Raw genomic sequence first — 26496 nt, 5'->3', positions numbered from 1 at the left:
GCTTGCCAGAGCTCCTAAACATGTGCAGACTGAGCAGTCTTTTACAGCATGAGATAATTTTAATTTTATTTTGAAAGATAACAAGCCTAATTCCACATTATATCTCTTCTGAAAAACAAGAGAGAATCCACAATTTTCAGTGTGTTGCTTTTTTTTGGTGTTATCTATTATCTATTTCAAACAAAGTGTTTGTTTTCAAACATACATTGTCAATCTCTTCTACAATTACTTCTGCTTGAAATACCAAAGGGCTCCTTAGGCCTCATCTTTGCAGTGAAAACTCAGATAATGAGAAGGTAAACCCATCGGTGCGTACAATCAAGCAATAAATGAACCTCTAAAGATTCTGCATTTCAGCTCCAGCAAGAATTCCTGCCTATAAAATGGCTAATCTTGCAGGAATTCAGGCACTGTTCTATTCTTTTACAATTTATAATGTATATTGGGACTCAAAACCCAGACTGCTACTAAAGTCTGAATGCAGTATGATTCAGTTGAAGGCTCTAACAATCACAGCTGGACTCTCTGGTCAGTCTTTGACAGTGAGAGGGAGACATGTCACAGGGAGAGGAATCTCCAGTGGCAGGCTAACCATGAGGTACTCAAACCATGAGGGAAATTTGGAATTTATTTCAGTGGTTCACTAAAAGGGAAAATGCTCTTCTGCCAACAATGCTGGTCTTTTAAAACAGGCTTCTTTCAAAAGAGGATTTCTCCCCAGATATTTTCTCTGTATTTCAGCCTTGAATGAACTAGAATAATTCTTTTTATCCAATTCTTTCTTCTTCTTCTTAATAGGTTCTGATATATTACACGACACTAATAAGAATTTCTGCATGGCAAATGTATGGCAGTCTTCTGAAAATTATCTCTGCTGCACAATTAACCATGATGTTGTAAAGGGAAAGAAACACGAGTTATAAAAAAATGGAGAATTACATCTTTCCTTGAGGCTTTTTGGACTATTCCATACAGACAAGATACAATTCTTGATTGAATTCTACAAAGTAAGTCAAAAAACATACAGAAAAGGCATGACTATCTACTTGACTCTTCTATTACAAACTGCACCAAATTTTTTTGTGACAGCTCACATTAAATGTTAAAATGGCATTCTGTAAAACAGACTTGTATTTGGAAGGATATTCTGATAGAGAGTGTATTCATTCCTGCAGCTCTCAAGACTCATGATGACATGATGAATTATGATTATGAAGACAGAGCACTAAGTTTTTGTCCACAAAATCAAGGTTGGTCTCCATGGCCTCCTGGGGAGCTTGAAGATACTCAGATTGGCCACTGGCAGCTGCAATGAGAGTGGTTTCATAGCTCCAATGGATGGTGTGATTCCCCTCAGGAAACTGCTAGATTTCCCAGCCTAACAAGGAGTAAAGAACCAGTTTTCTGACTTGACAAGCCACTACATAGAGTCTAGAGAGACAGCAGCTGTCACAAATTACTGACGCCCCATTACATACCAAGCTGCATTTGGTTGATTCGATTACTCATCAGAAGGGCAAAGAAATGTCTGGCTGTCCTAGAATTACTTCAAGCAATGCAATGTCAGATACTGACAGATTACAAGTGACCACCATTTTTTTTCAGTGTACTGTTCTTTACAGTAATATAAAATCTCAATATGGAAAAATATGCTTGGCAAAAGATTCCAAAAGGGAATAAACAAATTCAATAGGCTCTGTGAAAGCACATCACAGAATATCACTGTTTACTCATTAACACTCCACAACCCAAATTCAGTGAAAAAGCCAAAACTTGACAAGAACTTTGCAGTGGTAGGTCACAATGGTAAAGTGATTTCAGAGGTCCCAACATGTAATGTGAGTGCCTAGTATGAGCTGATAGATAGACTTGTCCAAGAATTCCTAGCAGAACTGGAGGTTTTTGTGAAAATGTCACCATGCAAATGAAATTGTTTTGCAAAGAGCAAGTGGTTTTTCTGACAGGAAATATTTGGTATCTAAGATAAAATTTTGGTTAAAACAATAATCAAGATGCCATATATCAGCTGAAAGTAGCTATGAGTGCAGCAGCTAGCACATTTCACCTGGGAAACTGAGGCTTGGCTCCCTGCCTTGAAAGAAGAGTCACAACTAAAAGGCTGGTAAAAATCCTATTGCTAGGCTCCCTTCCCCCTAGCCCTGGAGTTATTCCACTTTGTGTAAATAATTAAATGCTTATAAGATTATTTGTAATCTGAGCTGTCATTTTTCAGAGAATTGACTTAATTATTCTGTCAGTGTCTCTGTCCCAATGAATATTTCATTGACATACAGGGAAGAGCTTTACTGTAAACTATCACCTACTCTCTGACCCAGTGTCAAGGCTGAAGGGGAGGTCAGGAAGAAATAGACTAAATGCACATTCAGGCCCCCCAATGTGGACCAAGCATTGAAGCATTTGAAGTCAAAGAAGCTCCCTGTTTTCCAGAAAAGAGGAGGCTCTCATAGTCTTTCTCCCTCTCTTCACATCAAAGAAAAATGCCACAGGCTCTCTTTCTGAGCAATTCAGAATGGGGAAAAAATTCTAAGTCACAAAGTTCTGTGGATGGAAAACCAGTTTCTTCCCAGCTGCATAAATCCAGAAGCCATGAGAAGTTGAATTTTATTTCTTTGGCTCCACACAGGTGTGCATACTGGCAGATCATCTGATCCAGGAGTGGGTACTTACACCTTTCACAACAAGGTACATCTCAGAAGACCACTTGATGAAACTGTAGGGTATGTTTGCCACAGTCACACAGCCTACAGAACATATGGGCAGGTAAAAGTCAGGATAGCAGCAAGCTGAGACTATGCTAACAATAGCTTATTTGTCTCCATTAACAAAACAAATGCTGAGCTGTGCGCTGTCGGTGTAAGAGAAATACACTCACATTAACAAAACACCTGTTGTTTATTTAAACACGTCTTCCATCTTGTTTTGCAAGCTCTGGTGCAAGGCTAGCTCATACATTGCATGCATACCGGAAGAAGGGCACCTAGCTCAGCTCAGAGCTCTAGGTTCTTCACTGATATTCACAGATTCACAGAATATTCTGAGTTGGAAAGCATCCCAAAAGGATCACCAAGTCCAGCTCTAAAGTTAAATCCTCCATATGGGGATTGAACCTATGACCTTGGTGTTATTAACACCAGCTTAACAAAAACTGACATGAAGTTTTACATCATAAATCCAAAACACTTCAGAATTAACAAAGGAAAGCAATATTATTCTGGTAGTTCAGAGAAAAGGAGAATTCTGCGCTTATCACACCCTATTAAATTGTTTGTTAACTTGATGTACTGGGCCTAAGCATGTATTGTTCTTTTTCCTTACATACTGTGCGCCAGAGATCACAGCATTTGTAGAGAGAACTCTATCAAAGCCTTTGACTCCATTTTACAGCACACAGTTTCATTCTCTATTAATAAAAAATTATACCTAGAAATATTTCAAATTATATGTTCAGTAGTGGTCGTACCTGCTCCACTTCATTGGCTGTGTACTGCATCGCTTCATTATGCTGCTCTTCCAACATTTCCAAGTTTAACTCCTCTAAGAATTCATTCCTTTCATCATCCAGCCACCCTTCCTCCAGCTGCAAAGAATACATTAGTATGTTATTTTATGTTAGTAAGGACATGTGCTAAAATAGAGTAAACCCAAATGGCAATGCTTGACTAGTTCTTTTTATTCTAATGATTCTCTTCAGAAAGCCAGGCAGTAGGAGTTCAAGTTCATGTCTCAAAAAAAATAAAAATAGAAAAGAAAAAGGATAAAAAGATGGGATTCATGTCTTTTATCCTTTCGTAAAACAGTATGACTGATTTTCTCTCATAATGAAGGAGACTGCACAGCACAGACATTATTTCCTTTCAAAAGGTATGAAAGGCACAGCGCGTAATCCTGAAGCTGTCATGTTCAATACTACTGAGAGAACCTGCACGGCAAGAATGGCAATGTTGCTAATAGGGCCAGGAGGCAACTGGGCTCTTGTCTTTAATAGCCTCCATTCCAGCCCTGCTGCCACCACCTCAATGGAAACCTTATGCTGCGTTTCTGTCACTATCTTCCCGTTGATCTTCCAGGTAAACACATAAACAGAACAGAGTGATAGAAAGATGAGGTGACTTGAAGGGAGGCAATTTTAGTTCTCCCGGTGTGTCTGGAAGCAAGGTTTATGTGTTTGCTTGGTTTTTTCTCCCCAAGTGTAAAATAGTACATTGACATTTGGTGAACATAGTGTTGCAAAAGGACAGGAGGGGATGCTATGTTTTCTGTCAAGTACGTATCTCTTCTTGAACCCATTTCACACCCTTCACATCTTTTGAAACTGATAAAGCAGGCATTCTGGCTAAAACTCTGTTCTTTCCATTTTGTTCATTATGCTCCTGCAATCCCTTGCCAGATGGCACATTGGATCAAAAAGAAAAACACTGGTCAGTGGCACTCATGGCTATAATGACAGGACTGTAGCAGAAGGAAACAGTTATTGTTTCGTCATTGATGAAGGATCTACAAGATGATGGTGACAAAAACATGCTGAAAGGAAAAGCCTCAGCATAAGACAATTACAAGAATACCAAGTACTCTTGCTGTCCCAGGACATCAAGAGAGATGTAGCACTGGCCAACACCTAGAGCAGAATTACCACTGCCTCAAAGCCAGGATATGTCTGGTCACAGATGCCAGTCAGAAAAGTTACACTAAACCAGTAGTAGTAGTAGTAGTAGTAGTAGTTCAAAGCTACACAAGGAGTGACTGATGCTGTGTAGTACTTCTAATGGAATACTGGCAGAACCTCACAGTTTCCTCAACAAACTCTGATGTGGTTTTGCCCATGTCAACGAATTCTTTCCTCTTATAAGCAAGCTTTTCATCAAGCCAGCCACCTATGGTTTGGGATTAGGAGGAGAATTTTTTTCCTTGAGGACATATAATTTTTATGTATGTCCTCAATGGGACTTTCAAACAGTTCTGTGAAACATGTGGTAGTTTTGTTTACTTGTCTTGTCTTGTTCTTCTGCTGTAAAGGACATAGTCTAATTCACCTCATGTGAGAAAATTGCAGAGATTAACAAATTTGGAGGATGAAAAATTAATCTCACTTGGGCAAATCTGCTGATTTGATTGTGGCAGACCCAGTATATAACTAATTAGAATGGTTATGTTATGTTACAGCTTTTAGAAGAAAACTAATATGTGCCTTAGCATACATGTGCACTACATACACTGTGTACATATTCACACGTGAGAATGCTTGTGTGTAGTGTGGTCCTCTGGTGCTCTGTTTCAAAACTTCATTATTCACTGCACAAGTATGTGGTCAGAGGGGTTTTCTTCCCTTTTACTGAGGGAATGTGCTCAGCATTCAAGGCTACAATACTGCCATTACCATTTTCTATCTAGAAATGAAAGCCTGCTTAATCCTGTTTTTTACCAAGTCAAAGCAACACAACCAGCAGAAATCAATTGACAGCCTGATCTCTGACCTACTCTTTTTCATCAGTTTTGTATATGTTCTTAAAACACATAAACTAAACAAAAAAATCCAGCACCAAAGGCCCAAACCTAAACCAAACCACTCATTTTTTGTAAGGCGTATTCACATGGGAAGCTACATTGGTGCACATAAGTAGCTCCTTATCTCATACTAATCTTATCATATTGACTCTTATTTCATGTTGCCCCATCTAAACAAATACAGAGACTGAACTTTCTCTGGGCAAATATTTTTTGTAAGTGGGTGAGTTTCTGTTCCCTAGAGAAAAACAGAATCCTAATGAAAAACAGTTGGAATAGTATTGAAAAATCTCTTTCAAAATTTCAGCAACTGAGGGCTACAGTTTTGTAGTATAAAGTGAGGCACACCTATTTTTGCTGTACTTTGTCACTGGTTTTATAAGAATCGTTTAGCTTCCTGAAAAACATAAAGGATATGAATGCTGAGATTGTGACTCTTTTATAACTACAGTATTTAAGCAGAGATTCCAAGTGGTACTGAATCACACAATTTAATTTATACAGAATATGCAGCTAATGAGATTGAAAATATCAGAACATTTGCATGAGAGACAAATGGCAACTTAACCAACTCTGAATTGTTGCAGATAGAACAGTGACAGTATAATGTCCTTTTCTTTACAAAGGCCTACAAATAGAATATAAAGGGATGTAAAAACAGCAGTCTTCTACCACTGTACCTCTTCTTTATCTAATAATCAACCTAACATCTGTCCCCTGCAATGATATTAAAAATTCTTGGCACAGCAAGATTCTTGGTATTGGCACAATTTTATTTTTAAAATCATAAAAATGTTTCTAAAAGCTCTTTAAAATGCACCTCCCAAAATGCAGGCACGTTTTTGTGACCAGGGTGCTGTTCAAACAATTAGATTTCCATTTGCTGAATGAGACTGTAGAGAAAGTCCCATAACTTATACATACATTCACAGTTTACATGCCTGGTTATAACCACATAGCATAAAACAACCCCTCAGAAATGACAAGTTACCATTTTGTGTAAGTTCATATAAATTATAAACTTCATATAAAAGATAAAACTGATAAACATTAAGTATGGGAAATTTTTCCCTTGAACAAAACAGAATCCTCTAATGAGTAATGCATAGTTTTCAAGTTCCACTTCATATTTTACTAATATCATATTGGTGCTGCCAGCTTTATTTATATACCTGCTCACTCTGTTGGAAAAAAAACTTGTTTAGTTTGGGGAAAACATACCCTAGTAATATCATATTGTTTGTTGGATAAAAAAAGAGCAAAGCTCCACAATTAACTGTTTGCTCCTTTTGTCAGTAACTTTGGCACTCCTATTTCTTGGCAGTTCGTTACTTACAGTGACAGTGAACACATTGTCTAACCCAGGTTCTGACTCATGCATCTGTTTAGTCTAACCTGCATCTCTGGCCTCGCGACCAGCAACACAATTTTCCTGCATTCTTCGCTGGAGAGCAATGCCACTGCCTCTTCCCTATTCTGGACATCTTGGCCATTTATCTAGGAAACAAATGAAAGTGGCACATTAGTTTCTATTTCCACAAAGCAACACACAATAAAGGGCAGATATCAGCTCATTTGTGCTGAATGTATGGACAATGAAAATTGTGCAATGGGCTCATCTTCAGCCCCTCGGTGGTAAGTGCCTTCACTCAATTATGCGCTTACTGTAAGAGCTGTATTGATCGTTGAAGGATGGTGGACATCAGAGGAAGCAGTTATGTTCATAAATGTCCAACCTGCGCCCTGGTAACATACATCTAGCAACACAATTAACCAGCCCCTGACAGGTGACGTTCATCTTTCTCCGTTCAGAGTAATGGAAGTGTCACTCTGAGATAATAGTGCTGGTGGAAGAAGACTGGTAATGCTACAGCTGAAATCAGTCACACTGAATGCTGGTAGAGAGCCAATTAGAGAGCTCCAGTATTATCTCTCACCAGGCAATACTTTCGGGCCACTGCTTGTTGCTGCTCCATTTAATCATTTCATATTTGTGTGGACAGCTTAGTAGTTGGTACCACACAAAACATATGTATCCCCCTTACAAGGGGATAATCAAAATAAAAGTGGTTCTTCAATGAAACTCGTCTTTTCTTGCTACCTTTCTCCTGTTCTGTAACCCAAATAAAGCAACGGCATCCATGACTATATGGTAACAAATACAATTTTCATTGTCCAAAAACCGTTTATGAAGGAATCAAATAGAAATCATATTTCCCATATGAATTCAGTTTTGTCCAATTCACAGCACAAGAAGTGGATTATTCTCATTGTGGCAACAAAACCTCCAAATTCGGTCTATTTCAAAAAGAGTGAAAACAAAACTGGATGGTAGAAATGCCTGAATATTTTTGGTGAAAAAAAATATTCTAATGGTTCCATTTCAAAGTAGCAGTTATAATTTAATTTCCATTTCAAGTCCATTTCATCTTATAGTTGAAAATCAAAGAGAAAGTTATATTTTTGTACATATGTTTGGTCTGAAAGCCCTGATTCAAAAACATAGCTTTAATTCAGATTAAAGAAAATCCCTGATCACCTAACTGGCAGTGAGTGAAATGTGAGACTCTTCAAAGTTTACATGATGGGATATCTGTGGTCTGTGGGAGCCCAGGTAACACAGAGCTGCCCTAAGCTGAAAAGCAGAGATGCAGCCACAGAGAGGCTCAGAAGCAGATTTGCAGCCTGTACAAAATATCCCCAGACATGGTGGCTGCTCTAGTAACTCCTATCAGCTGAGTAACTGCTTGCCACGGACCCCAGAGGAGGCAGCTGGGCTGTCCCCACACTATACCTGAAGGTGGTCACCCCATCCCAGCTGCACTATCATGGGGAAAGAGTAGACTTCAGCCTGCCCCATGGACTGTGCTTAGCCTGCAGGTTAAACACAGCAGAAGTTTAGGCAACTACCACGAGGACTGTCCTCTTAAAACTTTCCCTTGACATTGTAACATTTCATTTAAAGTACTCAGGCAGTTTTCAGATGCTTAGACTGAAGGTTGGTAGTTTCTGAGAATGATAAGGGGGCAGTTACAGCCTCAAAAACCAGATGAAACCTCCTGTCATTTTGTGAGGAATACACATGACAGCATTCCCCCCACAGCCTTAACCAACGCCGCCTGCCACCCACAGAAAATGCCCAAGGATCTGTATCTCTCCCAGCCTCAGTGTAATCCACCCATAATGGCACCGTCACCTTCTATTTCTCTGAGCTATCTCATCAATAAGAGGAGATAGAGGGTCAATGTGTTTTCAGATATGAAAGTAAACCCCACATAACTCTCCGGGTGTTAACTTTAATGATAAAATTCATAGCAATATATCAGCACTGACATTAAAGTAATGCTCCAGTCCACAAGAGGATGGCAGAATTATCTATGTTTTTTCTCACCCCTGGAGTCTTTACTCAAAATTGAAATGAACTGAATTTCATTAGGTACTGGAGAAGATTTGCCTGAAATGCTGTTGGCTGTCCACCCAGAAATTTTACAAAACAAGGAAAGGAGTGGAAAATGGATCTACTCTCTCTTTCCTCATTTTGACACACATAGAGTAGGAATGGAAAGTTGTTTCTACTTGGTGGAATAAAAAAGGGGTGTTTTTCTGATTTTTGGAAGTTAAAAATACTACTACTTCTTCAGTAGGTATGTCATATAAAAACATGGAAGGCAGGGCCCTAATTTTCCACTCCTATATGCAGCCCATGGAATGGTCCTTTCACCCCAAGTCCTGCTGAGGACGTCACTGCCCTCACATGGCATCTGTGCTTTCTGATGGAGAACATCATCCTGGGAATGCTTTCACAATCCCAGCCACACAGAGAAAAAACCAGCAGGCCTCAAGTGAGCCCTGGCATTAAAATCTAATTTATTATTTCTTCTCTAGAAAATGGACCGCTTTGGTAAGCCAGCTAATAGGCACTGTTGTTTTGCTAGGCTCCCAAAGCTGATTTAAGCTGAACCAGGATAAGAGATACAGGTTTCAGCAAAGATATTTCCTGCAGAAATGAAAAGATTGGAAGGAAGGAACAGACTGATCCTGTGAAAACCTGAAAGCTCATCTGCTTAAATTAATGAAGGGCAATTATGGAACATGTTACAGAAAAACAACCTGTCATCACCAGGAGTTTCTTCTGGGGCTTCAGTGAAAAAAAGGCAAAAATACAAGGCAAATCGACTTGGAACTGGATTTAAAATGCTACACTACAGCAAAAAAATTCCAGTGAAGTGATTTTTGGTAGCTGTTTCATGATTTTGCACAGTGGTGAAAAATGCACTACCCATTGCTGATCGGAAATGGAAACTCCCTGCCATTCTCACTGTTTCCCTCACTGTACAGGCACATGGCCCTGTGCAGCAGCCAGCCACCCGCACCCACCTATGCTGTAACACACAAACCTATCTTTGGGGTAGCTCTTAAAGTGAGTGGATCAACAGAAACAAAGGGAGAAAAAAAAAGCCAAGGTGGTGGATTAAAAAAGAATTCAGAAAAGCAATGTATTTTTGGGGGAGGAAAGAAAATATTAACAAAAACCTAATGTACCTCCTCCTTAAGTGCATTTAAGATCATCCTTCTCTAAACAACACATTTTTTGTGTGAAAACTCTTACTATCTATGCTTACCATAAAAGAGTTTTACCCAAATTTATGCAATTGGTTAATGATCAGCATGTCTCTGACACTTATATTTATGTCTGTAGGATCCTGTTTAGAATTTGACACTGAGATGAACATAGTGGAAATGAGATTTTCTAATAAATATGGAAAAAAAAAGACATGGGATGTGAGTGCATGAGCCAGAACGAGTTTGTCAGTCTCATTTTTCAGTACACACACTCTAGCTCCCAGCTATTGTGTTAAAAAACAGACAGACATGGATTTTCTCATCGATCACAGTAACAAAGAGAACTATCTTCCCTCATTAACAGTCTACAGAGAAGATGGTACTGCATGTTTGTCTGAAGAAAGAGTTTAAGAAAAAATCTCTTGTCACATACTTGCAAAATGCGGTCTCCTTCACGGATCCGTCCATCTCTAGCAGCAATGCTGTTTGGATCAACCTGCACAGGACAACAACCAGTAAATGAACATGAAAAGACTTTTATGGGAAATTTTAACAGCTGCACAATGGCAAGAATAGAAAAAGTACAATTTTTAAACAGTACAGAGGCAATCTGATGGTTCCTTTAGAGTCACAGAAATGAAGCAGTTTTTAAAATTATCATATATGAGCTTGTTTCAGATAAAAGCCTCAAGACAGAAAGGATTGGGAGCATATGATTTTCAAATTAATACTTTCCTTTGCCACTGTCAGGCATTAACCTTCAGCTGTCAGAGCATTAAAAATTAATGAGACACCCTTTTCTCTGAAGTTCACCATGGACTAAGAAGCTTCTGCAGCAGTTGATACCTCTATACAAATGGGCCTGTCTTTGGGCACGATTCTTTTTCTTCCATGGAAAGATTTACTATTAAATTATTATCTTAGTAATCAATCTGTTCACAAGGAAACATCAAAAAAACCCAAAGGATCCATATTGTATAGATCACTCACAGGTCCTGTAAATCATGCCTAGTCTGAACCAGTTAATTTTAAATTAATTTAATCTAAACATATATTTAGGGCTCCAGTGATAGTTTATCAAAGACACTACAGCTCATCCCTGAGCAATGACCTACTGTTTGTTGCAGGGCAATTCAATCTATCACCTTTCACTTGATGGTTATCTTAAAACATTTTTTTTGCCTCATCATGACATAAGTTCTCTTTTCAAACCAAAAAATTGAGTTGAGCCTTTAGTTCGTGGGATGAATCCTCTACATCTCTACATCCTCTACATGTTAGATAGTATTTTCTTCTTGTGCATTGTCACAGGAAAAAAACCCAATGAATCTGAAGTTCTTAATCAAAGACAAAAAATATCAATACATTCATTTTCAAAGGTCTGAGAAAATTTTATCATGTAGGATAAACAGAATATTTCAGATATAATCCTGGAATGTACTAAGAGATTCCTGAACTTTCTTTGCCCTCACAAGGTCTAACAGACTTTAACAGCACAGCTTATATAACTGGTGGAAGATATATTCTTAGGTAATTTATATTAATTCCTCATTCTTTTTCCAAAGCTGTGCTTTTCAGCTTATTTAACATTGCTACCAGCCTCCTTATGTGCAATCTTTCATTCATCCCATTCACTGATACACAGGAGAATTCTGTCTTTTCTGATCCTCTCCATCCATGAGCTTCACTAAGAATTTAGAATCACAGAGTCTCTCAAGTTGGAATGAACCTATAAGGACCCCATTAAGACCAACAACCTACTCCTCACGGGACTACCTAAAAAAACCCCATATGACTAAAAGCTTTGTCTAGTTGCTCCTTTAATTCTGACAGGCTTGGGGCTGTGACCACAACCCTGGACAGCCTTTAGTGAAGAAACTTTCTCTAATGTTGAAATTTGGTTCAACATGTCAAAACAATGACTAATTGGGATCACAGTTCATACAGAACAATCAGCAGTGACCTTGGACTCTGAAGAGTTCTGTTTTACCCAGAAAAACAAACCTCTTTGAATGACTCAAGACTCAAAGGGAGATGGTGTTCTTGGAAGTGTTGTGGACTGACCTTGTGAAACACTAATAATCTGTGCTGGGTCCCGTGTTTTCTGAGTGGAGTCTGTGAAAACCTGTTGATTCATCCCACCTCAGTATTTGGAATTCTATATTTTGGTTTTCTAATGTATTAATCTCTAAAGCCACTCTCTCCACCCATCTCTGGTATGTCTGGGTGTACCACAACTGTAACAAACACAAAGGTAATACAATAATGACTGACCACTCTTAGGATTACTGAGGCTGTGGCAGAGGGAGAATGCAAGCTGGGTTGTGGAGAAGGCACTTTTCTTCTCAAAAGCTCTGCCTGGTCTCCATCATAAGGGCACATTTCTTTCAAAATTCAGACTGCTTTACTAACTAATGTTGCAGTTAAAAGCATTTATACTAAAGAAGTCCACTAGTAATTATTACTCTGCTTGGGCAACATGATTTGAAGTGATAATCTAAATGAATTGAGAGTGACAAGGGCTGGTTGATGGCCAGCACTTCTGTACTCCTGTCTAAGAGCATTTGCATGTTCATTCCCGGGCATGTGTAGCCCTCCAAGAACATCTCCCATGCTCCTCCCCAATGTCATGTCCTTACCTCACTGACATAGATTCCCATGTCCTCTTCATCATCAGTTCTGTAACAGAGAGTCAGCCCCAGCTTCTCCTGGCTGCCAATGCGGCACAGCTCCACCTCCTGCAAAAAAATTTACAGGCTTTTGTGGTGGCTCTTGCCAAGGGTGGAAAGAACTGCACAGCACAAGGGAGCACCAAGCTGCTGAGATATTCATGCTGTATGACCTACTCATCCTGCACAGTCTTGAGACACAATGTTATGGGTGGATCTATAAGGGAGAAATTATTCTGTGAATTAAAAAGGAAATTCCAGTACAATGCAGGTTCAAGCTATACAGGAACTTTTTGGTAAGACATGCCAAACTTTGAGAAATATAGCTGTACATTGATTTTACAGGTCTTTGACTTTTGGGTAATAGAAGCTGACTTACAGTACATTACATAGTCCTTCTAGTCACATCACACCAGCTGATTTATAGCATGTAAGACAGACTGGACACCATCAATCAATCCATTGCACAGGTGTCACTCCCTTCTGACAGCAATCCAAGCCATAATGCAGAAGTACAGGCTTCCATTAATGGCATAATTCCTTCCCTGGCCAGTGTAGAGGTGCTTCATTGCAGAAGCTGCTAAATAATAGAAAGATGCTTCAAGAAATCTCCTGTGGAGCTAAACAGACATGGCATCTTCCTCAATTGTGAGATGATGCAGAAAACATATTTTTAGTGCCAGATGTCCCAGCAGTGGCATCTCATGAAAAGTGCAAGTTTTTGGGCAGATGGTAGATTGATAACTACTACATACACCAATCTGAGCTAAGCATCTTTAGGGTTTCATAGGGGAGCCATTCACAAAAATGCAAAGCTGCACTTGGTTTGAACATTGTGGAACAAATAATTGTAATAAAGCAGGATGAACCCAATAACACAGAGTATTAGCTTGGTTTCAAGTAGGACACTTTATTTGGTATTTGTATGTAAAGGGAGTCTTCAGGTCACATTTGGACCGTGACAGCTTCTGCTTCTGTGGCTATGCAATAAAAGGAGAGAGACTAACCTTTGCTTCAGTTCTCATATACAGAGTTCTCTGTGATACAAAGCCTGTTCTTCCCCATTCCCAGAGATGTCATACAGACTAATCCACAAACAGGCATTGCGTGCACAGCAGTGAGGACTCACTACTGAGTCAAGCAAGTTGTGGAGCCCAGGTGTCAAAAAAGCACAACTTACAGAAAGACCTGTACTTCACACACCTGGGTTAGCCAACGAGCCTCGTGACATTTTCAGCTGAACATCTTTCACAAAGTGCACTACTATGGCTTGCTCTCCTGCTCCCTCACAAGAATTCAAACCTACACAGGTTCACTACCTGCACAAACCCTAGAAGCTTCTCTCTGGGCTTTGGACATTCAGTGTCTTCATGAAAACAAAGAAAATGTAGGAAAAACTCATGAAACCTGTATGGTATATGGCAGGAGTTTTACATATAGTTATGGCAAGAGTTTTACATAGAGTGGTAAAGAGTGGAACTATTCACTAGTACATGTTATACACTGGGTTTGAAAGAAGAATCACAGAAGCATGTTTTAATAGGGAAGGGAATTACAGTGACCTGATTTTGGCATTGGGAGCAAAATGATGTGTACTGGAGAGAGGCCTATTCAAAACCCATAGTAATTGATGCCTCCAGAGGGAAAGACCACTTGACTAGAACTGTAATATTAGGGAAAAATTACAGTAACAAAACGGCTTCAATTACAGCAACAAGGTATACTTTTAAGGAATAAAGAAGTTTGTGGTCCCTTGGAGGCCTATAAGGAAACCTAAATACACCATAAAGGACCAAAACTGGGACCTTTAAATCAAGGCAAACAGGGAGATGTGCACGAGCTGAAATCCATTAACTTTCCTTGTCCTGCTGGCACAGCCTCTTGTATCCCCAAGCTGAGGGTGGAGAGGGGCCCCAAGGACTGCTCTGAACACAATTCTTCAGATGCGAATGACCTTAAAACTCTCGTGGATGATTTGAGTCAAAATACTACTACGAAATTGTACCAACATTTCAGGCTGCAAACAAACTGAATTCTCTACGTGTGCTGGCTCGATAAGCAGAAAAAATTAACCATTTAGGGCATGAAAGAGCAAAGAAAATGAGGATGAGCTGAGAGGCTTCATCCTGTGTGTAGAAGAGATTTACCAAAACCACCTCAGGGAACCAACTGATGACAAGTATCAGTGACTAACGTCCTCTGGCTGGGCTGCAATAGCCCTGGCTGCACATAGTACTTGAGCTACCACAGCTTTCACTTCTCTGCTCAGTAACAGATCTGACAGCTGAGGTTAGTACTTGGTAGTCTTGGACTATCTGTTTCCTAAATGACTATATGGGGTGTAGTCTGATGGCTGCACATGGCTGTGGCTGCTTAGAAGCTGTAGATACCTACAACCGAGATCCTGGCACTTAGTATTAAAGTCTCCAACAACCATTTCATGTTTTTCAGTCTAGATGCAAGTACATACTCAAGTAATATCTCATTCAGCATGAGGCAGAAGGTGGGTAAAGTCTGTTGCTTTGCACTGGAAGTCATTCCAGATAACTGCCTTTTGTCCATGGCACATCTGCACTACTAACCTCGTGGCATCTCTTTTTTCACAGGAAACACAATACAACCTGGTCACAAGCAAACAAACCACAGTTCAAAAGTGTTTTTGGAAAATTTAAAACCACATTGCATTAAATAGTAAATCATCTCTCAGAGCAGAAGCCCACAAATCTGATCTCTAAGTCTGTGTAAAAGCACATATGAGACAAGTTCAATGGTAGAGCAGCAAGTGAAGCACTGGACTATCACAGTCAAATATATTTGACATAGTATTTTGCAACAGATGCATTATAATGTTGTGAAGTTTTTCTCCTCACAACTGTTCTTTAACAGAAGAAACAGTAGGTTTGGCAGCAGTAATGAATCTGTAAGGACACGATTTCCTTCTCTAAAGTATTTTTTGATATATATGCACACGTGCATGCATACACACACACAGACAAAGCTTTCTCTTTGGCTTTTGCCTGTGTGCATGTAGGGATTGAACTGCCAGTCTTCAAAACTCAGCATTTTCAAAATCTATGAGAAATAATATTTGGACATTCATGAATAGTGCTGACAGGCAGATGGTGGGAGGAGAGGGACTGCAGCTCAGGAAGAGCTCAGGAGATGATAGCCTTCCCCTCTTTTGGGCATACTGGGGACAGCACCTCTCAACACGAAGAGTACTTTGCTGCCAAGTGACAGAAATCAATGCCAAATGGCTAAATCTTTGACTTGCTGTTTTTTTTCTCTGTGTGGCCAGAACAAAAATTCAGTGCATTTTCACAGTAAAGACAATATTTTAAAGTGTTTTGTCATAAATTATTTGGTTAAAAGACAGACATGGAAATTAGAATAAGGACTATCCCTTCTTGAAAGACGGAGATGCAAATTTACAAAGTTGCCAATTTCTGCAGACATAGAAAAGACAGAAAAGAGATGCGGATCATGTAGGATTAAAATTTCCCTACCACCTCAAATTCATCGTACCTTACCAAAAAAAAAAAAAAAAAAAAAAAAAAAAAATCTTGCCTTGTGAGACAGATTTTTAGCAGAGTTCCAGAAGTTTTCTGCTTTTAAGTCCCTATTCCCTGTTTGATTGTAACTGCTTTGCTATAGTCACCTCACAACTTTTTGTGACTTGTTTCCCTTATCTATAAGCAGAAAACACTACCAGAGTAGCAGCACATTAAAGAATAAATTATTGCAGAGCATTAGAAAAGCACTGTAAGAATACTATAAATACTCTACATCCTTCCAAAAAATCCCCATCTGCCTTTACAGCAAGTGCTGAACCCACTTAAAAGACCGAGACAGACTATCAAAACTGTCACAGCTACTGAGCTTTGTTCACCCATACAGTATCCCAGAGTAATGGGTCCAATGAACTCTGCCACTAGAAGAGGCAGCATGAAATCCAAACACAATAGTATTTTTCCTAAATGGACATTGTGTGATCAGTTAACGTTAAACTCCTCAATTACAATATTATCTTGTCATTGAGACATAGTAAAAAAAAATAGTTTTAATTAGTGTTATTCCCCAGTGTAAAAGAACCTGTTATTCACAGTTCAAAGTTTATATTTTTGCAACATGGTAAGACAGAAGATCCTAAACATTTTAAGTTTGTGATACAGTCAACTATTTAATTTCTATGCATTAACTAGAATCTACTAACTCTATTTAGCTCCATTCTCTTTAGAGGAAAAGATCAGTATAGTCTAGCCTGTAAAACCAACACACTGCTTTCTTCCCTCTCCAGTTCAAACAACATTCCGAAATAGAGGGGAAGAAAAAAAAGACAGGAATGAGAAGGGAAGCTTTGCTGTTTACAAGTATGAAAACAACAGGTTTTAAATTAAGAGCCAACACAACAGGACACACATAGTTTTTAGAAAAGGAAATCACCACAGCATACTGGAAAAGGATCCCTACTCCATCAGCAGAAAGAAAAAATGCTGCCAATCTGAAAAACCCCTTGTATGGTGAAACAAACAATGCACTTCAGAGATCCTTTATCTTAATCCTAAAAGGTTTGAAATATGGCTGACAAGTTCTATCTACAAAGCCCACAGTAGCGTAATGGTGTTTTAAGGCAAAAGAATTCAAAGAGATGCACTCTATGGACACGTCTGCGGGTTCAGCAATTTTTCTGTACCAGTGAAGGATTACTAGTACCTTTTGGACCAGATTATAATTCTTACTAATTGATATTATTGCAATATCAAGGGAAAAAAAAAAAAAAACAGAAAATAAAATGTTATCTTCATAGCCACCCCGAACAATGCACTTACCACTAATAAGTGAGTTACTGCCCACGGCTAAGTGGTCGTGTGCAGATTCTGAAACAAACCCATGAGATAAACCACCTTTATGTTTTATCCCTTTACAGTCCACCACAAGGCAGAGCTCCAAACTCTTTACACAATTTACCCCATGGTGAGATCACCTAAGAATTTGGAAATGTTAAAATTCACAAAAGTTTACCTTACAGGTTTTTTGATTATGTGCTTGTTTACCTGTAAAGCAGTGTCTTGTGTCAGGCAAGTTATTCTGTGCCACAGCCCTTTCAGCAGAAATCAAGGCTTATTGAATGGAACAAGGGGCCCAATATCTGATGATCCAAAGTGGAGAAGCATAGTGTTTAGTGTACATTTTAAGAAAAAAACAACACCAAAATAATAAAGTAAAATAAGAGAAGAATAGTTACTTTTGTCTTTGTTTTTCCTTTTTACCTATAGTAATTGCTGAGAAGCTGGTTTTACTGTTCATCTTACTAATGGTTAAATTGACAGAATGAGTAATTGAATGAAGGAAGCACAAAAGGCCAAGATCAGAGTACTTACAGAATAGCTCAATGAGGAATTAACTGAGAAAGTACATTAAAGAGTGACTTATTTTAATAAATTAGTTACACTGAAAAAAACCCCTCATCTATCTCAGCTAGTGCCAGTCTTCTGAGGCATCAAACAGAAGAGCTAATGGACTATATGGATTACACACACCTTAAAATTAAGATTCATTCTGCAGTATCATCTTGATTCTGCACCTTTTTGGGTGAGACCAACCTCCAGCTGAATTTTGGCTGCTTTTCACACTTTCTGTCACAGTTACTATATGAAGTTTCTGTACGTGAGATAATTTTTTCAGCTTCTTGTTAGTTTCTGTAAACTATGGAAACTAAGAAAAGATCAGTCGCAGTCTCATAAAAGTGTTTAGTAATTCCAACTCTGCACTTCTTGCCTCATCACTTATCTTGCATCTCAAAGATGCAAGCATTGGGATCATTATCAAACAGGGCTTCAAAGAGCCAAGCACCTGGCAGCATCTTGCTAATAGCATTCACTTTCTTGGTTTTTTCCTCCACCTGACCTGAAGGATTTACCTTTTCCAGGCTGCTAAATCACTGGTCGCTTATGTTGCTACTTTGAATAATATTTTATCTTCATAATGCTACACACTCATCATCACTGGCAAGTAATTCTGCTCATGAAATAAAAATAATACAAACAGAACCTTAACTCTTTGTACAGGAACAGTTCAATCTAATGAAGCCCTAGGAGGGCTAACAGTGGAGCTACTAAATAGAAAAAAGTAATCTGAAATTCAGAAGAGATGATAATGGTATTAACATGTTACATAAAATCATACATTGCAAATGAGAGTGTAAAACAGAGGGGTTTGTAGCAAAACAAACATCAGCAGAAGAATAAATGCAAGTTTTCAGACTTCATTGAAAGCACAGTTCATTTTACCTTGAATTTGTACTGTGTGAGTTGTGAGTGTCATGTACAAATGATCAGGGTGTGCACAATAGGTAAGATACACAGTTGAAACAGACAGTGTTTCAAACAGGTATCATGTTTCTCATTACCTAAATCATGCTTCCAACACTGAGCATGGCTTTTTTAGAGGTTATATCTTTAATGGTGACCAGAAGTAATTTGAAGAAACTCAAAGAAAGAGATGTAAATCCTAGCATTGCTAGAATTCATCAAAATAATCTGTTTCAACTATGATCCTTTTTCTGTTGACTACCTATCTCTGTTTAGATGAAGAGAGTCTGTGACACCTCTGCTGTATATTTAATGAAGTAATTTCATACTAAGGTAGGTATTTTTCTTTCAGGGTTGGGGTGGGTGTTAAATATTTTATTCTTTACTTGCATGTGCATAATAAGTCCATGTGTGCAAACTTTTGTATATGACTATATAGGCACATGCAGTGTTATGTATCTGTGTAGTGCTTATATATCTGTATCTAAGTGCATGCCAGGCAGGTCAGTTACACTGCAGAGATGCTTTCCTGGCAATCATCTAACAGTTAATTTAAGAGCATGATTACAATTCCTGAAAACACAGTGACTGGATATATGCTTATAATGAGAAAGGGAAAATGTCAGATCACCCCACAATTCACAGAATCAGAGTAATGACATTTACAGCTATCTCTGGATTTCACTAACTTTTAATGACAAACCATATAGACTATTTACTCATAAATGCAAAAAAAAAAAAAAAAAAAAAGGCAAAAAGAAACAAGAATTTTCAGTTTCTAGAAAAGCTCTTCTGTCATAAGATAGATTAGTCCAATATAAACCCCTTATCTCACTTTACCTCCATGACAACTGTTTAGGGTGAGCTACTGTAAAGAAACGGCTTGCAGGAGAGCCTGTATAGAAGAACTGCCTATCACTGCAGCTTTCTTAAGTGTGCCAATAAAAAAAGATCAAAACTGTCTGGGATTCCGGGGCTTCCAGACAGAAGGCAAGTAATACTGCAGGCAAACAAAGGCATCCTAGACCTCAGAACTATTCTAACACCATCAAAGAGTTATGCTCTCCTGTCAAAGGGATTTTCCAGGAAGTACATTAATGTCTTTGTAACACAGGCTAATTGAAGGCTATGTTCCAGAAGTATTCAGTGTGAAATAGTGTGCAGTGAAACAGCCCTCCCCTTCACAGGTCACTGCAGGGTCCTATCACATTCTTTTCACAATGAAACTTGTATTTAAAAGCTTGCAGGGGGTTTAATTTACAAACATTTGCCACTTTCACCAGAAACACAATTCTTCTATCAGAAAAGCAAAGCTCTTAACTGCCCTGCTATCTTCAACATGTAAGGTAACAAACACTGCAGAATTTTAGCATATTATAGATCAGTTTTAGAACCCATTCTGTAAAAGTCTACGGAGATTTGGTAGAGTTCAGGGTTTCGCTTTTAAAATTACTGACATCCCCAAGTTGTGAAAATAACCTAAAGAAATAAATTATTTTTTCCTCTCTCTAACAGTCCCAGTATGTTCTGTTATTCAGATTTCACACAGACCGGGACATCCACAATGAACTTGGGGGCTATTTGGATGGAAATAGAAAAGCTATGGAGCAAGACAGAGCCAGCCTAGATGTAAACAAGTTGGAACTGCTGGCAGCTGTGCTGTTACAAATAAAATTGCATTCCCTGGTGTCCTCTCACTTATCAATTTTGACAGAAGACTGTCCTGACTTCTCATGAACAGCATCGAAAAGGACAAATCACATTGGGTGTCAGATTTGCCAGAATGGATTTGGTTGGTAGCTTGCCACAAAGAAATAGAGGGTTATCTCCATTCCACATGGTGGGGAAAAACAATGCTCAGTCCAAGGGGTGGGGGCTTTACGTTATAGGCTGAAGTCTCATATAATCCTCATTTTTTGAAGTCTGGTTTAGATCTAAGAATCTCTGACACAAGATTTGTTTACATCAAAGCAGAAAGTAGAAATATCAGCAAGCATTTTTCAAATGCATAATCCAAACCCAAACACAATGTAGTATGAGAAATACTTAAAAATAAAACCACTTTCCTACTGATCCGTGCTTTATAGCTACTCTTAGGCTCTTTTGTGTCCAGACAAAGAATGCTTTGGGATGGCAGGGTGCTGTAGACAATGATACCAGTGTTACAAAACTAAACAAAACAAAACAAAAGGAGAAAAAGAAAAAACTAGCAGAAACCCCCAGAATTAATATGCTGAAATATAGGCACCTATTAATTAAATATCATTGTTCAACTGTGGCAGCAGAATTTGGCCCTGTAGCTGCTGAATCTTTTAATAATAAAGAAGCTCCAATGGATGTGGGAATTCACTCTCACCCTGCAGCTCTGGAGTGAAAATTTTTGGTGTGCATTACATTTCTGTGTGAAAAATCAAACACTGGAGAAATTTAAGGCATGGTAAGCCTGCCAGTGAGTGTTCAGTGTGATGATCAGTAACAGCCTCCTGGCCATGAGTGGGAGGAGGAAGACACCCTGGTGTCAGCTGAGACTCCCTTTGGGTGAGGACAGTGTGGATAGCAGTCATGGAGCAGATGGAGCAACTGGTTGGGCTGGATGAATGATGGAGCTGGACTACAAATATGAGAAGCCTGTGATCACTGTGCTATGAACAAATTCAGTGCTGCAGTGGGAGGAAGGGTCTGGAGCATATGAGGATGAGATAAACACCTTTAAGTCTGTGGGCCAGGCAGACCTTGTGTGGGTTATCTGACTTGCATTTAAAGGATATTTTAGCTTAAAGACACCTGGTGGACTTTAGAGTGAATGTATGTCATATGGAAGTCAAAGAAGGAAAAGCCTTTAAAAATTACAGGCTTCTTGGCTGCTAAAGGCTCAGCAGCTCACAGTGTATCTTCCAGCAAGTCACAAACCTTCTCTTGAAGCTTAGCTAGCATGTATGATACCAAATCTTCAGATTCCTATCAAAATTATAAATCCAAAAAATCAACACTTATGAGAAATACTTATGAGAAATATTAAACCTAAATACTCTAAATGCTATTGAAAAACAACTTTTCCTGATTATCTGGATGATCACACTTACTGGAAAATAAAATATCCACTGTCTTTTTTTCAAACAAGCCATGGTTTTACTTTTCTCCCTGATTCCTCTGCCTTCCTATTTGTCTTCTTTATTTCTGTTCTTTTCCCATGGTGCAGTATGAATGCTGATTTATTACTGATACTTGACTACATACCTATATTTTCCTGTGATATCCATGCATATATATTCCCTCCTGCTTGAGACCCAACACCCCTTCTGGTATATTGTGTATCTGGGAAAACCATGAATACTTGCTTTCTCAGCAGAGAGAACCATGATGAAATGCTATATGTAGTATTTTTCAGCATTAACTTTGGTCCTTGCTATTAGTGTTTCCCACAATAGAAATGTAAATTTGCAAGGCTACAAGAGGACGTTGAAGTATAATTAGCTAACTGATAACGTGCAGTGAAGTGTTTCTTTTTCACTAATCTTAGATCCTACATTGTCACTTTCTTCTCATTAAACAAAGTAGGTGGGAATAGCACAGAGGAGGCCGAAACTGAACCTTATGTTAAAATGAGATAAGCAGACTGGAGTAGCAACTATTCTATTGTGAAGTGTGTGAACATGCTAAACTGCACGAACATGCTAAACTGTCACATTGGTTTTTGCTCCTTGAGGGTGGGAAGAACAAACCCATCAAACTTAACCAGTTCAATTATTTTTTCCTTTTGGGGCTTCTCAGAACTTGCTCCCCCATCTGTTTTCCAATGGAAATGACTCTGATGTAAAATGTTATAATGGACCTTCTCTTGGTTTTCAGGTAGGAATACAGTACTCCATGCCTGGCTAGAAGTCCATTAGAGGGCTGGAGTACATCTCCAAAAAGAGAAAGCTGGGACAACTGCATTTGATTAGTCTTTTGAAGAGAATTCACCTACTCAATAAGGAGATATTGTTGCTTCCTTCAGGTATCAATGCAAGAGTCCAGAGAAGTCAGAACCAGACTCTTTGAGGTGTATTGTGACATTCACATGACACAACAGACACTAGTTGCTACTCAGGAAATTCCAATTAGATATTTAGGGAAGTGCTTCTTACTATGAGGGTAGTCAAAGACTGGAAGAGTTGTCCAGAGAAGTTGTAGACTATAACTACAACTACAAGTTGTAGACTATAACTATATCAACTGTATAATCAGCAGCCATTTCCTTGCTCCTCTACAACAGGCTCACTGCAATTTCTGGACTTGCCTCAAATAGGGGTAATTGAAGGCCGCTTGGAAAATTTAGTGGTAATGTCTACTGAAGTGAATAAGACAATATTAGCTCATTACATCAGTGCTAAAATCTTTACATCAACTTTTACATTTCTGTTTATCATTCATTGTGTTGGAGATTAAGGTCTGGAAGGGATCCAAGATGTACAAAAGTTCTATGTACTTGGAAACTAGTCTCCACACCTGAGAGTGTCAGATATATACTTCTCTGTCCATGAATGTCCTCTTTGATACTCTGGAGTTTTCCAGGCCCTAATGGTACAAAAACATTCAAATCTGACACACTTCATTGTGTAGAAGAAAACCTGTTGAAAGTAAGAATTCTGATAAGGCCAGGAACTTCAGGTCCCCAGATGATAGTCGTTCCCCCTCCAAAAACCCCATATACCTCAGCTGTTTCTGGTTTCCAGTTCCCTTAAGTTTAATAAAGAACCTCTTCATAGCTTACAGTTCTTTCTAAATTGTAGCAAGCACCTTTTTCTAGACATATCTTAGCTACACCAAGTCCAGAGATTTAAGTGGTGTCATAGCTGCAGATATAAGGGGCATTCAACTGCAGTTCAGATCAGCTGAAAATCACTTAGAATAATTAGCTTACACAATACAATAAATGAAATGTTAAATTAAAACAATACAATATCAATACAATACAATACAATAAATTTCACCTAGTGCAGGTAAAATCATACTTTATATTTGCTACTGCTGAGTACTGCAAAATGTTACTGCTGAGTACTTGGCTCTATAAACATCATTGTTACTGCTGCCTGCCTGCTTTGGGCCTGAAATGTGTCGGAAGATTTATCTGCCTCATCAGCACTTTCTAAACACCCAGGCAGCCAATCGAAATGGGGAGGCATAACAGATGTGCCAACATCTGCTACAGCAAGCATTTATCTGGACAGTGAAATATATAGCTGTAGGTTCAAACTCTTAACCAGTTACAACTCCATGTGTTTGGACAGCCTAGATCTACAACTGTGTGAAGGCTGTTTTGGGATATTAATTGAAATCAAGTTGAAAATGTAGTTTTTCAATTACATTTGTGAGAAATACACCTTTCTGTAATTCAGTTTATGCTTTTCAGACACAGTAGAGGCAAAATTCTATGAAAAAGCTAATTTTAAAGTTGAACTTAGAAATTTTTAGAAAGCACTATTAAAATCCCATCCCATCTATGCTCTTGTTTACCTTGAGGTACACACAAAATATGTATAGTTAAAATATGCACATTTTAATCACATACATGTGCCTATAAATCAAGCACATGAAGCAATAGGAAATTACTTTCAAAACACATTTTGATTTTCCTGGTACCAAAATGAGGTCTATAGGCACCATATCCATGCTGAGTTTCAGCTGTTCAAACTTCTGTTGCACACGGAAAGCCCTCTACCCCCAAACACATACTTGTGCAGATTGATAAAATCATGAGATGAAATACAAAGCAAACTCATCTTCTGCTTTTTGATGCACAATACAGTTTCACCTGTACTCCTGCTCACCAAACCATGCCCTCTAGGAATGACTATCACATTCTCTTTGAAGAGATCCCTCATTAAATAAAAAAGCAAACTCACAGAGAAAAGGCCTCTCCTGCTTTTTTTTGATTTCTCTTCTGAAGGCCCAGCATGAATAATACTGAAACCTTGCTTTAAGCCCAGTTTATTGTAAAAGGTTCCCTCTTGCTAGAGGGACTCAGCCCATGTTTCCTGTGCTCTAGGATTTCCTAGGATCTAAGCTTTAAAATAGCAACATTATAATAAACTGGTTAACATGACTTAGGCTACTTTTAAAAGAATATGTATAATAAATTATTCCCTCCCATCTTTTGTCTGTATAGCTAGATTTCATATTTCCAAGACCGACTACATGAACATTCAAGTAGAAAGCATATGAAAAATGGCATTAATAAAACCCTTAGAAACATTTTGACTGTAGACCATACATAGAAGTATGTGGGATAATAATGTAAGAACTGTCTAAACAAAGAATTTCTCCAAAACAGAAGATTTATAATCCACACATTTCCATAAATATGAAAATATTACCAGCACCTTTCTCTTCCTTCACTGACTAAAAAGCACATTCCATACATTGTAATGTTGCCCAGCAATAAAGTGTTGCTGAACTAAAGTCACTTTTCTTCATTTTCCTGGAAAAACATAAGCTCTGACAACAAGTAAGAATTTTTATTAGCTTCCAGGTGAAATAAGGAGTAACCCTGTGCTTGTTTTATGAAATCATGAAACAGAATGAATTTCATTGACTTGATAAATATTTTCTCCTGTTTTAAAACACAATAAATGGTAATAACCTTGATAAATTTGTCCATGCCAGTTTTGTGTCTTTTTCTCCCCATTCTCTCATGATTCTCTGCAGTTGTGGACACAATTCAAATCCCTAAATTGGCATATTTGTTACTTAGAGGAAGTGAGATGACAGCAACTTCATTCACTCTGAATGTCAGGATTTTGTGATGATATACAGCAATACACTCAAAATCAACAAACAACTGTGGCAGAAATTACCCTGACATTGCCTTCTATCTAAATGACCGAATGACTAGCAAGGAAAAAGACTGATTTAATGGCCAAAAAAGAGATGCATTACATCTAAGGGCTTCTGGCTTTTATTGCCACTTCTGCCACTGATTGACTTGGCCAGTCTCTCAATACAACTGTCCTTAGTTCACCTGCTTATGAATTCATGTAGCAATATAGGACATCATAACACTGCAGAACCTCAATAGAATGGTTTTGTTTAATTTAATTGTACCTGAAAAGTAACTTCAATACTTAAAAGACAAATGAAAAACTGAAAGAAAAGGGCTGCTACTTTTATCAATCCTTTGCTCATTTACAGTGTACAATCAGCCACAGTTAGGGAGAACTTCCATGTTTATTATTGTCTATGGGTAAATTATACTGATGTTAATTCACAGCTATTTTAAAAATAAAAATTCCAGTGAAAATACATAATCTTCTGCTGTTTTATGCCAAATGCATCCTCAGTGTTCTTTTAATTATTATCCACTATTATTTAAAAAAATAAAGCAAAAATATTCCAGTGCCACTTTCCCTTTTTTTTTTTTTTTTATTTCAACTGTGGCCTTTTCCATTTTT

General features: G+C 38.3%; 2 protein-coding genes across 6 annotated transcripts in view; one reads left to right on the top strand and one right to left on the bottom strand.

Moving 5' to 3' along the window:
• ZCRB1 (zinc finger CCHC-type and RNA binding motif containing 1) overlaps positions 1-2383 on the top strand; it is a 290430-nt gene extending 288047 nt beyond the window's left edge. The window contains exon 9 of the mRNA XM_068190026.1: positions 2372-2383. The gene's annotated coding sequence lies outside the window, so the exon portion shown is untranslated. The remainder of the gene's footprint in view (positions 1-2371) is intronic.
• PDZRN4 (PDZ domain containing ring finger 4) overlaps positions 1-26496 on the bottom strand; it is a 234099-nt gene that overhangs the window by 4638 nt on the left and 202965 nt on the right. For all 5 annotated transcript variants that reach the window (XM_068190017.1, XM_068190018.1, XM_068190019.1 and 2 more), the window contains 4 exons: positions 12726-12824; positions 10520-10582; positions 6919-7020; positions 3482-3598 (listed from right to left, as the gene is read on the bottom strand). In XM_068190017.1, coding sequence (XP_068046118.1) covers positions 3482-3598; positions 6919-7020; positions 10520-10582; positions 12726-12824 — 381 coding nt within the window. The remainder of the gene's footprint in view (positions 1-3481; positions 3599-6918; positions 7021-10519; positions 10583-12725; positions 12825-26496) is intronic.

Source organism: Anomalospiza imberbis, chromosome 5 (genome assembly GCF_031753505.1).
Source record: "Anomalospiza imberbis isolate Cuckoo-Finch-1a 21T00152 chromosome 5, ASM3175350v1, whole genome shotgun sequence".
Classification (NCBI taxonomy): domain Eukaryota; kingdom Metazoa; phylum Chordata; class Aves; order Passeriformes; family Viduidae; genus Anomalospiza; species Anomalospiza imberbis.
The sequence above is the reverse complement of the archived record's forward strand: the minus strand, read 5'-3'. Positions and strand labels throughout refer to the sequence as shown.